The following is a 13,286-nucleotide window of genomic DNA, read 5'->3' on the forward strand; positions in this document are numbered from 1 at the left end:
TCTAAATATCTTTCTTTCCTGACAGTATGAAACCAAAACTGAATCAGTATATTTTAATGTCCACTCAGTCTTTGTTAATTTTTTTGTTTCTTTGAACGGCCATTTAATGTTTTGGCTTTCAGTGTTGTTTAAAAAAAAAAAAAAAAAAAGGAAGAGAAAGGAAAAGAAAAGAAAAGGGAAGAAAAAGGAAGGGAACCGAAGGGGGTGGGGAAAGAAAGGAAAGGAAAAGAAAGCAACCTAGAGATCTTACCCTTGCTCTTATTACCATAATCACTATAATATTACTGAATAAGTTCTGCAGAAATCATGTTCTCCTGTCTGCTCCATGTCTCTGTGATTTGATGCTACTTGCATATAAGGCTTGCATGAGCCATGCGACAGTACAGATAATAGGATCATAGCAGCCGGGTGTGGTGGCTCATGCCAGTAATCCTAGCACATTGGAAGGCCGAGGCAGGCGGATTGCCTGAGCTCAGGAGCTTGAGACTAGCCTGGGCAATAGTGAAACCCCATCTCTACCAAAAAAAACAAAAACAAAAACAAAAAAACGCCAAGTGTGGCAGCATGCGCCTGTAGTCCCAGCTACTCGGGAGGCTGAGGCAGGAGAATTGCTTGAACCCAGGAGGTGGACGTTGCAGTGAGCTGAGATCATGCAACTGTACTCCAGCCTGGCAACAGAGCGAGACTCCAACTCCGTCTCAAATAAAAAAAAAAAGGATCATAGCAAGCCTTAGAGCTGCACCTGTGCATATCTGTGGTGCCACTGAAAACTGCTACCCCAGTTTGGGGCCTCGTTTCTCATAAGTATTATTGCAATAACCTCCCAACAAAGTTGGTCTTCTGTGGCCTCTCTGCACTCTACCTGTCCTACATAGAGCTTCTAGAGTCATCTTCCTTCAATGCTCCAAATAATTTCTTTGCTCAAAACCCCTCAATAGTTCCCTATCCTGTACAGAATCAAGAAGCCCAAACCACACATCCGCTGCTGTGATTCATGGACCTTGCACTCTAGTCAAACAGAATTGTTCAATATTCTCTGTGTATGCACCAAGGTTCCAAGTTTATACCTCGGCTCATGCCTTCCCTCCCTCCCTCTTCAAAAAGATGTCAGTTCCATGAGATCTTGAACCACATCTAGCTGGTTCACTGTCATAAAGCCTGGCATTGTGTGTGGCACACAATAGGTGCTCAGTAAATACTGACTGAATGACTAATAGTGTCACAGATCCAAATCTACTTACCTCTTACATTTCAGTTTAAATGCCAGCCACTCCACAAAATCTACACAGATACCAGCTTCCCACCCAATAACCACCCCACCTCTCTAAAACTAAATTCTTGCTTTTCCTGAACCTCCACAGGCCTTATATCAGTTTCAACATCAATCAGTTTCTTTCTACCTTGAGTTACAATTCTGTTTGTACACATCCCATCTCCCTCTAGACTGTGAGATCTTGAAGCCAGGAGCTATGTTTAATTCATAATTGTGTCCTGAAAAAGCAACTTCCATTAAATGGACACTCAGTGATTAGAATAGCCCCACTGGGGAGTGGGGGTGGGGGCAGACTTTAACAAAGTAGAGAAGTTGAGGGGTTTTATTTATTTATTATTATGTCAAATAATATGATAATAGTGCTTACACTTTGCCCATAAACATCAAAAGGTGATGGCTGGACCTCAATTAGCCAGGATATAGGTGAAAATATTAGCTGAACTGCTATTATCCAAGATATAAGGTCATCATCGCTAAAGATTGAACTCTGGCTCATCTCCAAGAACTAGGAACAAAGTTATGATTTGCATAATTCATATATTTGCAAGTTGTTTTTCCTGAAATGGACACTACCTGTAATAATATTTTATTTGTGGCCAGTGGGACTCTAGACATTTAAATAAATTCAGTCTGTAAATCAGATATTTGGCTATAGCTTTATTTTTATTGTAAATCAAAACTATATAGCATGTTACATGTATTGCATATATATTAATTTCTGGATTTCCATGTTTCCTTTGAGCTCTGGCCTTAAGCTCAAATTCTCCTAGTTGTGGATACTAACGTTTGCAGACTTCCTATTGAGGAATTTGCCTATTTGGGTCTAAGGGGGGAGAAAACGCCAATGTAGTTGATTCCTGATGTAAACCATTCCAAGGGAAACAATGGTGTTTGGTTTGCCTTGGAAACAAATGTTTCAGATCCTATTATTTATAGACCTGGTTATTACATTGTCCAGATCTTCATCTTCAAGTCACCCCACCCATGATGAGATATTCTATTGAAGGCTCTCCAGAAAATAATAATCTACAGTCCTTTTATTACTCATTCCAGATTTTTACCCTTCTGAGCATTTGAAGCCCACTTGCTTAATTCTATGCTCAATGCCAAAACAAAACAAAACAAAACCAAAACCTTTTCTGTTGAAATAGTTTCTCTGGAGCATGTAAATCACCCTTCTGATGTTTCTAAACTTTTCGGTTGCACAGTATCTCCACTACTCTAGCAAGCAGTGCTAAAGAAAACCTTATGATTCCTACAAGTATGTTTTTAATATGATCCCATGATCTCTACCTGACCAGGCCCATACAAAAGCACTCCTGCACTTCTCTTTGGTTGAGGCCTCTCCTCCTAGAATGTTCTCACATCCTGTTCATGCCTTTTCACTTGTATTTAACCTTAATTATCATAGGCAGTACAACATTTAATGTATATCTTAACTTTATTGAATAAGTAAGTAGCCATTACATATAGATTGCAAGTCATTCTTGGTCCTGCTTAGAGATAGGTGTTTATTCCAAGGTGAAACGAGAGCACAAATCCACAGTTCTACTGCAAGTGAAATACTTCCTCAGGGTGGCTTGGTATGGACACAATCTCCCTCAATACCCACTCAAAGCAGTCTTTGCTTTCACCTCTCCCTTCAGGTAAGGGATTCACGGTATTTAAAATAAGCTTGTAAAGAACCCTTCTGTATCAGAGGTAGTTTTGTGCCTGTATTGTGAACCATAGAAGGCATCTGGTCAAAGGCGTCAAAAAAGGGGCAGAAGAGGTACATCAGAGCACAGAGTTGGGATCGATTATATTTTTCAAGTTAATTGGCCATAGGGGCAAAAGTATCAACCAAAATTTAGAATAGCCTGTCCATCCATTTAACAACAAAGCATGCAGTAGCCTGTGCAGACGGTAGCTTTTAGAGACAAACTTCGATTTGGTTTGAGCACCATGAATGCATCTTAAAAAGTGAAAAATTCATTTATGTGCAATAAGTACTGTAGTGAGCTGCACGGTGCCCCCTCCCCCAAAAATATATTCAATATCCTAATCCCTGGAACCTGTGATAGTATCTTATTTGGAAAAAAGGTCCTTTCAGATGTAATTAAGAATCTTAGAATTAGGGAATTAACATGGGTAATCTGGATGGGCCCTAAATCCCATCATAAGTGTCTTTTTAAGAGAGACGCAGAGGTAGATTATATATACAGAGGGGAAGTGATGTGAAGACAGAGCAGAGGGAGATGCAGTCACAAACCAAGGAATGATGGCAGCCACAAGAAACTGGAAGACATGGGAAGAGTGCTTCCCCTAGGGTCTCCAGAAGAAGTTCAGCCCTGCCAACCCCTCAATTTTGGACTTTTGGCCTCCAAAACAACAAGATAATAAATTTCTATTGTTTTAAGCCACTGGGCTTGAGGGTAATTTGTTACAGCAGCCACAGGAATCTAATACAGATTGTGGAACTGGGAAATCGGGTACTTCTGTAACAATGTCTTAAAATGTGAAAATGGCTTTGGAATTGGATAATGGGTAGGGACTAGAAGAATTGTGGTGGGTGTGACAGAAAAAGTTAGATTGCCTTAACCATATAGTTGGTAGAAGTATGAATGTTAAAGGCATTTCTAGTGATGGTTTAGAAAGAAATGAAGATTTTATTGGAAAATGGAAGAAAGGGAATCCTGGTCATGTAGTGGCAAAAAGTTTATCTAAATTGTCTAGTACAGTAGTGTGAAAAGTAAAATAAATGATGAACTTGGATGTTTAGCTGAGGAAATTTTCAAGTCTAGTGTTAGAGGTATAGCTTAGTTTCTTCTTAGTGCTTATAGTAAAATAAGACAGAAAAGAGATACATTGAAAAAAGAGGCTGGGCATGGTGGCTCACACCTGTAATCCGGCACTTTAGGAGGCCAAGATGGGTGGATTGCTCGAGGCTAGGAGTTCGAGAGCAGCCTGAGCAACACAGCAACTCTACAAAAAATGCAAAAAATTAGCCAGGCATGGTGACATGCACCTGCAGACCCAGCTACTTGGAAGGCTGATGCAGGAGGGTTGCTTGAGCCTGGGAGTTTGAGGTTACAGTGAGCTATGTTTGCACCACTACACTGCAGCCTCTGCACTCTGGGTGACAGAGTGAGACCTCATCTCTAATAAATTAAAAAAAAAATTTTTTTTAAGAGAAAAGAACCGTATAAGTGGACAAGGAATCAGTACCTGATAACTGGGTAAATTCGGAGCCTATTCAGATTGTAAAAAAAAAGATGCTAAAATTAGGAGATTCACTGTTAGAAAAGGGTGCTCTGGAGATAAGCCCAAGGGTGTGTCTTGACAACCTTTGGCTAGTGCTGAAGAGGTTAGGCATTAACTTGTGGATTTATTTGACTGTTTCAACAGAAGCCAAGAATAGAGATGGGGTTATTCAGGAAAAATCTGTGAGGACCCTCTTTTCTGAATGTGTGAATCAATGTGACATACATGGAAGACCCATAAGGTTTTTGAGAATGCTATACCAGCAGAAACACTTCCAACTGGACCTAAAAGGGACAGGGACAGAATAAAATGAAAGAAGATTATGAGACTGCCAAAAGTCTACAGGTAGGAAACCCGTTGATAAAGCTACTCAGCTGCAGACACGTGCTACCCTTCAAGATAAAGGAAGCACCATCCTGAGAGCAGACCTGCAGGTACAGAGGCAGGGGCCCAAGTGTGGGAACAGAGGAAGAAATGCAAGCCATAGGCACAGAGGCAGAGGCCCAATCCATAGTCCAAGAAAGAAGAGCTACAGGCCCAAAGGGTGGAGCCCTGAGAAAGAGGATTACTGCCAGGTCTTGAAATATAAGAAGAGAAATTTGTCTGGCTAGATTTTGAAAATGATTGGGACAGGAGACTCCATTCCACTTTCCATTCTCTCCTTTTTGAAACAGAAATGTCTGTAACCATTATCCTATGCCTGTTCCCACCATTGTAATTTGAAAGCAGGTAACTTTTCTGTTTCACTGGTTCTCAGAGGAAGAGGAATTTTGCCTCAGGAAAGACCATACCAGAGTTTCACTCATACCTGATTTAGATGATCTAAATGATAAGCTTTGGAACTTTTGAACCAATGATATTTGAATGAGATTTTGGACTTAGGATTGATAATGGGTTGAGACTTTTGGGAATGTTAGGATGGGATGAATGTCTTTTACACATGAGACAGACATAAATTTTGGGCCAGAGGGCAGACTTGGGTGGGCTAAGAGTGGCTTCCTAAAAGATATAGCCACATCCTAATCCCCAAAACCCGTGAATGCTATCTTATTTGGAAAAGGGGGCCTTGCAGATGTAATTAAGTTAAGAATCATGAGGTGAGGAGATTATCCTGGAGTCATCTAGGTAGTCTCTAAAAGTCATAATAAGGATCCTTATAAAACAGAGGCAGAGGAAGATTAGGTACACAGAGGAAGGTGATGTGACGACACAGCAGAAAGAGAGATGTGGCCATAAGCCAAAAAATGCCAATAGCCCCCAGAAGGTGGATGTGGCAAGGAAAGATTCTCCTCTAGGGCCTCTGGAGGGAGCATGGCTTTGCTGCCCTCAAGAAATGTAAGCAAATAAGTTTCTGTTGTGTTAAAACATCATATTGGTAATTTGTTACAGCAGCCAAAGGAGATGGATGCAATTAGTTAATATTTTAAGAATTCCATATCTTTTAAAAAATATTCTGAAGAAAATCTGCATAAATGGTGCTTCTCACATGTGGCAGTAATATGGCCAACAAAAGACCTTAGTGTAATTGGTTTCATACTAAAAATGTCACTATATACTTTTTTTAGTGATACTTTTCGATCTAAAACAAAACTGCAAATGGCTAGAGCAGGACCATTATAAATCTGGGAAACAAACCTTTTAACTCAACTATTGGAACTTCATGAAAGACCCTGAAAAGTTTTTTAATGTTTGTGAAAAGCAAGTGGGATTTGCTCTAAATAAAAATATATAAGTTATCAATAATAGTACTTCATTCGTTCTTGTTCACAAACTAGAAAATAAGGCAAGTTTGCGTCTGGAAAAGGTGATACATATCAGTATTTCTACCTTGACCAGCTTGATGATATAGCTAGGCATATGCTCCCAAATTTTAGTAAGGGTTAACATTTTCAAAATCACTCTCCTACAGACTGATAAGCTGTCAAAAGAATTAAAAAAGCCATACCACGAAGATTTCAGAAAAGACATTGTAAAGTCAAAAATACACATATTACGTATTTACATAAATTAGAACCTAAACTTTTGTTGTTGTTAAAAAACAGTGTAACTAACTGATATGTCCCTTAAATGTGTGTGTGCGCATGTGTGCGTTTGTGTATGTGTGTTTTCGGATCGGATAGAACTGTAAAATCTCAGATACTGTCACCCTTTTTGCTTTCTCTATTGTAGCAGCTTCAGAGCTTTTTAAAGTATAATACCTAAGTAAGGATGCACTGGAGGCAAAGGCAGCAGTTTGAATCATTATACATCTATATAAAGGAATCTGTAAGCTGCTGGTCACTTGTTTACTTTATCTCAGGTGGGAATTTGCCAAGCCAGCCATTTGTTCTTCTCTCTGAATATCTACAATGTGCTTTGAATGAGTAGCAACAGTATTTTCTATAAGAAATATACATGTAAGAAATTTCTTACAATAATCACAATCATCTGCGTGAATTAGACTTAAAATTGCACTCCAGAGAAGTTATACCACATTATTTCCATGTATATTTTAAAATAATAGACAAGTTAAGTATAACTTTTACTCCCTAATCTATTTAAGAAAAATGTAGAACCTGTTTTCCCTGCTAGACTTGTTTTGGCAGCATCATTTTAATTTGTTAATATAAGGTAAGTAAGTATGATGATAATTGAGAAGTTCACTTAGTTGGAATTATTGTAGCAAGAGATATAAATATATACACATATTTACACATACATACATAAAATTTCTTTTTCTTCTTCAGACCACCAAAGTGAAATTGGAAAGAGAGTAGAAAGGGAGATAAAACAATTGACCTTTTAGACAGTTTTCTGCTGCCTCCTGCAAAAAGAATTCTTTTTCCTCTCAGGTTTTCTAGAATTCTATTCCCTGCCTTCAAGGGACTCAAGGGAGAAAGAAGCAATAGAAAAAAGAAATAAACCACAGAGCATAGGAATCAATATTTGTCTTTGAAATCTAAATAAAGGTAATAGAATTTTCAGGTTCATCCCTAGCATAAACATTAAAATGTGAGGGTTTTCTCAAAAATAGCCATATAAAGTATTTGTATAAAGTAGATATCTGTGCATAATTAGAAAATACCTCTTTAAATAAAGTTTAAATCACTTTCCCTAACTGATTCGGTTAAACTTTGGTTTATTTTTAGCAATGAGAAGTGCTTGCAATATCATGCTGAAATGCTAGCTAGACTAGACTAATGATAAGTTTAATTTCAGCCAAAGCAGATGAATCCATCAGCTTTCACTTGAGATAAGATTCTAAATAACTCAACTGGGGTGGAGCAGTACTTTCATGAATTTCCAAAATGGCTTCTCTTACAGTGTGCATAATATTAGCCCCTCTCCAAATCAAGATGTATATTTTTCTTGGCCCTTTTCTATTATATATGTAATAGGAATTGGAAGCTGACACTGGATAATACTTTCTATTCTTTTCTTCTCTTTTGTTTTTGGTGGGGGTGACTTACACATTTAAGATTTTAAATTTTTGACAGACTGAATGTTTTTGAAAGCCTTAGAACTCTTCAATTTCTTACACTTTCATCATCACAGTCAGGTCACACACAATTACAAATGATACACATCTTTACACTAAAATGGAACACATTTTGTAATCCTGATAACTGTATTCAGATTAGAATAATTGTGGGAGGAGTCTTGCAATAGTATTACAAATGCACACTACTTCATCCAGCTTATCTTGATCTTTGCAGAAATGCACTTATTCCCTTTCCAGCCGCTGAGTGCACACTTTGTTCTTCTCAAAATGCATCATTTTGTTTACTTAAATATTTTCATATTCTTTGGCATCAGGAATCACTTAGATGAGATAGCTCCATTGTGGCGAGAGCGTGACCTTTCCAAAGGTACTCGTCTGTTATCTGTAAGACAAAGAAAGAGAAAAAGAACCAAAAGCATGGTAAGCTTTAGATCTTTGCTATTACATGATGTTAGGTTGAGAAAGGTTTTCAAATAGTCCTGAAAAATCACTTCAAATAAATATGTAAATAAGTAACAAGGAACTCAGATCTGAGGAGTTCATGCGGCAGCTGCCCGGCTGAGTTCAAGAGTTCTGCAATCAGCAATAAATGACTTTTTCTTGGTAAGCGAAGTCAGAGTGATAAAAGAAATGGAAGCATTCTCTCAAGCACAGTCCCCTTGGAAATAGCAGGCAACAACAAAATTCTTTGGTAAAGATGTTAAATTGAAAAGATCTATATACAGCGCCTTTTGTTGGAAAGCACTTCAATTCCCCATGAGTTTTCAATCTGTATGTTGGCTACCTCTAGAGGACACCAGCATGGGCAGAGCAGAAAAGAGTTTTTATTTTTCACAATGATTGCAGTATGTGTCAATCACACTAGCTACCAAATTTGCTTGATTGTATGATGTAAAAAAATTCAATATATAGTCATTGTGGGAATGAATAATGAATAGGACCTATTCTAGGTCCCATTCCCACCACCCGTCACAGGAAGAAGAATTATTATAAAGAAAACAAAACTTGGAAAACAAAGTTTAAAAGCATTGAAAGTTGCTGAAAATAGTTCTAGCTTTAATAGGGAAAAGGTTTACAGCTCTGCATTGCAATGATCACTACTATGTTATTATCACCTCTGTTTTATGCTCCGCTTAAATGCAATTGATGTGGGTGAAAATCCCTTTCTGACAAAAGCATAATATACTTAGATTCTCTATTTAGAATGAGACTAGGTCCCTAGAAATAATGACAACCACCAGCACTTACATAAATGCTAACACTTTACACTCGTTAATTTGCTAATTCACACAACATCCCCGGGAGGTAAGCCCATTTCATTCTATCCTATTATCTGTGCTTCAGTGATGAAGGTTACACAGCAAATCAATGGTATGATGGGGGATTATAATGCAAAGTTAATGCCTAAATGTCAGACCTGCTTTGTTCAGAGGTGAAGGTTGGGGCCTCCCAAGCGGCTACTCATTTCCTCCTTGAGATGATGACACCCAACTAACACATCCTGCCTGTTATATGGGGAGGAAAAACTCAGAACTGCTGAGGTTTTGCCATGGTGCCTTTCTTGTCTGTGCTACTATCTCTTGACTGATTTCCTGGTAGTCTGTGGTCAGCAGACAGAGCAAAGCTAACGGGCCTCCATGACCCCAGCCTCATTAACACCACGGTATGAGTGTCCTGAGCCAACCAGCCACAAACTTAAAGCCTACTGAGTGCTTCATAATGCAATAATATCACTGAGAGGTGAGAAAGAAAGAAAGGCATTTTCTCTACTCAGAGATATATCTGAGTGATGGATTATTTGGGTATCCTTTTGAAGATACCATTAAAAAATCCATTATTTAGTTTGAGATATGGATCACAATTCAACTAAAAATGTGAAGATAACATTCCTGAATAAAGGACTTACTACTTAGATGTCACTGGTTTGCATACAGATTGGTTTTCTACTTCTTAGAAAACATTTAAAAATGAGATTACAATATAATGGTTCCCATTGCATTGCTAGCATGAAAGTGTTTGGTGTTAAAGCTACCAGACATGAGAATGATGGTAGCATTCCCAGAGGATCATGCTGACTTGAAAAAAAGACTTGTGCCTTGGTGGTCCTACACACTAAGGTCAACAGGCATCCACACTTCACTTCAGTAATGCTACTGGCACCCCACACCATCACTCACTACCCACTAGGTCCAAGACAAGTACCATATCCAAAAACCCAGCTTTGCAGCAACAAATGATGGGATGTAAGGCTTCACATCAATGTGCAACTTACTGGTGTCATCTGGTATGAGAAAACAAAGTTTCAGGTCAAAACAAACTGACGAAAAGACATGGAAGCTTTTGCAAGGCAGGATAAACATTGAGTTCAGGGCCTAAATCCAGCTTTTGACAGGCACAAAGCATAATTATTCTAGATTTTCTCCCTCCCTTTTTTCCTTTCTCCTTTCCTTCTTTGCCTCTACCTCCCACACCTCTCTGGATGTCTAATTTGTCCCAATATTAATGAGATAATTATAAGAAGCAATTCTGTAAAAGTTGCCACTTACATTTTCATAATGTCAACCTACAACCTTTGTGAAAAAAAAATCATTAGAAACAATAGCAGCAATGGCTGATCTGGACCTTTTATTTCCAACTCTCTGTATGTACGTTAAAACTAATTTAGTTAAACCAACAAACATATACACACACATATATATAAATATAAATATATATGTGTATGTGTGTGTGTGTATATATATGTACACTCTTATACTCTGCGTGTTTGTGTGTGTGTAAATTTGGTTTCACTTATCTTCACATTCTAATGGCTAGCAATCTAATGATGATGACTTCCATGTTTGGAGTCATGTCTTCTTTTAAGTAGAGATTGAATATCACTCAATTGTTTGAAATACAACTTTTATATTTATAGTATTAAAAACTAATGGGGAAAAAGCCATGGCCTGGCCCTCATAAGGTCAGGACTCATAGCTGGCATCACATTTATGAGAAAAGGGCAAACGTTAGATATGATTGCTGCCAGAGGTGATACATTAAGTTGGGTGATGGTGGACATGGTTGTATGTCCTCTTTGGAAACAGGTGGAGAAACTGGGTGCTCATGTGATATGATCTGAGAGCTCCATGAGACCCAGCCTGAATCCAATTCACTTTTCTAACTAGTCTCATTCTCCTAATACTAGTATAGTTTAGGCAAAAAAAAAAAAAAAAAAAAAAAAAAAAATACAGGCTTCTCCTTCAAAAAGTCAATAATTGACAACACATGTATTTACCTGAGATTATATGAGGGCTTTGTTAACAAGTAGTGGCATCCCTTCCAATCTGCCTGTTATCTTTTTGGAAACCAAAGAGAGAAAAATGGAAGAGGAGGGTCTGTCTATGTATATATACCTGTTGGGGACATTGTGCAATGAAATACAGAAAAACACACTTGATTGGAGGATGGGGTAACATGATTTGTCATATTCTTCATCTGCGTCATTTTTCTTAATTCATAGACTAACACATTATGGTCTAAGAATTCATTAAGAGATTCTAATGTTTGTAAACATGAGGATTAATGCAGCAATTAGCCTGAGAAATCAATCCCAAAATGGACCTTCCAAATCCACCAGAGTCGGCTATGCATACACTAACAGATTCTTTTTGTTCATCAAAGGCTTTGAAATGTGCCCCACGTGAAGGTGAATAGATTCTGATACTATGAAGAGTGACCTGGATAAAGCATAAGGTTGAAGACAGGAACATAGTCATACAAAAATGTGCATCCTGGGTCCAGCACGGTGGCTCCCGCCTGTAATCCCAGCACTTTGGGTGGCTGAGGTGGGCGGATCACCTGAGGTTGAGAGTTTGAGACCAGCCTGACCAACATGGAGAAACCCAGTCTCTACTAAAATTACAAAATTAGCCGGGCATGGTGGCGCATGCCTATAATTCCAGCTACTCGGGAGGCTGAGGCAGGAGAATTGCTTGAACTGGGGAGGCAGAGGTTGTGGTGAGCAGAGATTGCACCATTGCCAGTCTGGGCAACAAGAGTGAAACTCCATCTCAAAAGAGAAAAAAAAAAAAAAAAGAAAGAAAGAAAATGTGCATCTTATGGAGAAAGCATGGCCAAAACAAAAGTAATATTCAAATCTTTCACCAAAAAAAACTATAAAACCATGGCCCAGCTTAAACATGGTTCTGCAGCTTCTGAATATCAGGTTAACCAGCTCAAACAGATGTCAAGGCTTTCCCTGCTGTCATATAAGAAGCTTTATGCCTTTTCTAAGCATAACTTGATTTGGCATTCATCTCAAAACCTTCCTAACTGAGTTCTGCAGTAAATGGACTAAACCCATTATAGTATTGCTTTAGAATTCATTCATGCAATCATTTATTCAGCAACTATGTACAAAGCACATCATCCACAAAATACCTGAATGTCACAAAGTTTCAGACCCACACCTAAATCTACATCATTAATTTCCTTCTTACTGAAAACTTTGTCAAGTGAAATAACTGGGGAATAAGCACAGTACAGATAAAGCTTAAACACAATGTGACATGAGATAGACTGGAGGACTCAAGCCTGCGTTATGTAACCTGGGAGTGTGCAAACAATCCTCTAACACAGTGAGCGAGTGCCAAAAGTACAAGGCTGTATCTTGAATATGGCATGAGGAGGTAAACTTGGGATTGAAAAAAACTGTTATAAAAGGGCCATGTCCATTATTCATTCCCCACAAGGTTAGGCGTCCATCTGTTGTGGCCTAGGGGAAGGCTGTTTCTTTCCCTATGGTGCTTCATAGGCATGTAGAGATACCAATGTTGACCGAACATTATTTACTAGTCCCTCACAGCAGGATAACATAAATGAAGTCTATGACCGTTATATACATAGTGTTACAAAATATCCCATTTTAATGCCAATTAGTAGGCTAGAAAACAAAGTAAAAGAAATCTTCTGTAATTTACAATGAGCTTTGCTTTCTCCAAAGCCCTTTGAAAGTGATGATGTGGCAGATTTACCATCAGTGGTCAGGCATTGTTTCTAGCAAAGAGCAAGTGGAGGTCTGGGTCTACTGCAGCTCAGACTAAGGAAACCAAGAAAACTTTTTTATGCTGCTTCCAAAAATGTCCATGGAGTAGCTATTTGCATCCCAAGCACTGATGAGAGAAAGATGATTTATTTTGGACTGTTATACTGAAATCATCTCATATGGACTTACATTTTTTCCCCCTTGTGTCCAAAATGGTTTTATTTATGCTTTTCTCTGTGATTTTAGAAATCCTGACTTGGATTTAG

The 13,286-nt window shown here is 38.4% G+C and overlaps 1 protein-coding gene across 2 annotated transcripts in view; it reads right to left on the reverse strand.

The window, feature by feature from the left end:
- Nucleotides 1-1,590: 1,590 nt before the first annotated feature.
- DIAPH2 (diaphanous related formin 2) overlaps nucleotides 1,591-13,286 on the reverse strand; it is a 947,390-nt gene continuing 935,694 nt past the window's right edge. The window contains exon 27 of one of the 2 annotated variants that reach the window (XM_033201830.1): nucleotides 1,591-8,379. In XM_033201830.1, coding sequence (XP_033057721.1) covers nucleotides 8,315-8,379 — 65 coding nt within the window. In that variant the 3' untranslated portion in view covers nucleotides 1,591-8,314. The remainder of the gene's footprint in view (nucleotides 8,380-13,286) is intronic. The other variant, XM_033201829.1, reaches the window with a different exon arrangement.

The sequence above is a fragment of the Trachypithecus francoisi genome, unplaced genomic scaffold (assembly GCF_009764315.1).
Source record: "Trachypithecus francoisi isolate TF-2019V2 unplaced genomic scaffold, Tfra_2.0 Lachesis_group6, whole genome shotgun sequence".
NCBI classification, from domain to species: Eukaryota; Metazoa; Chordata; class Mammalia; order Primates; family Cercopithecidae; genus Trachypithecus; species Trachypithecus francoisi.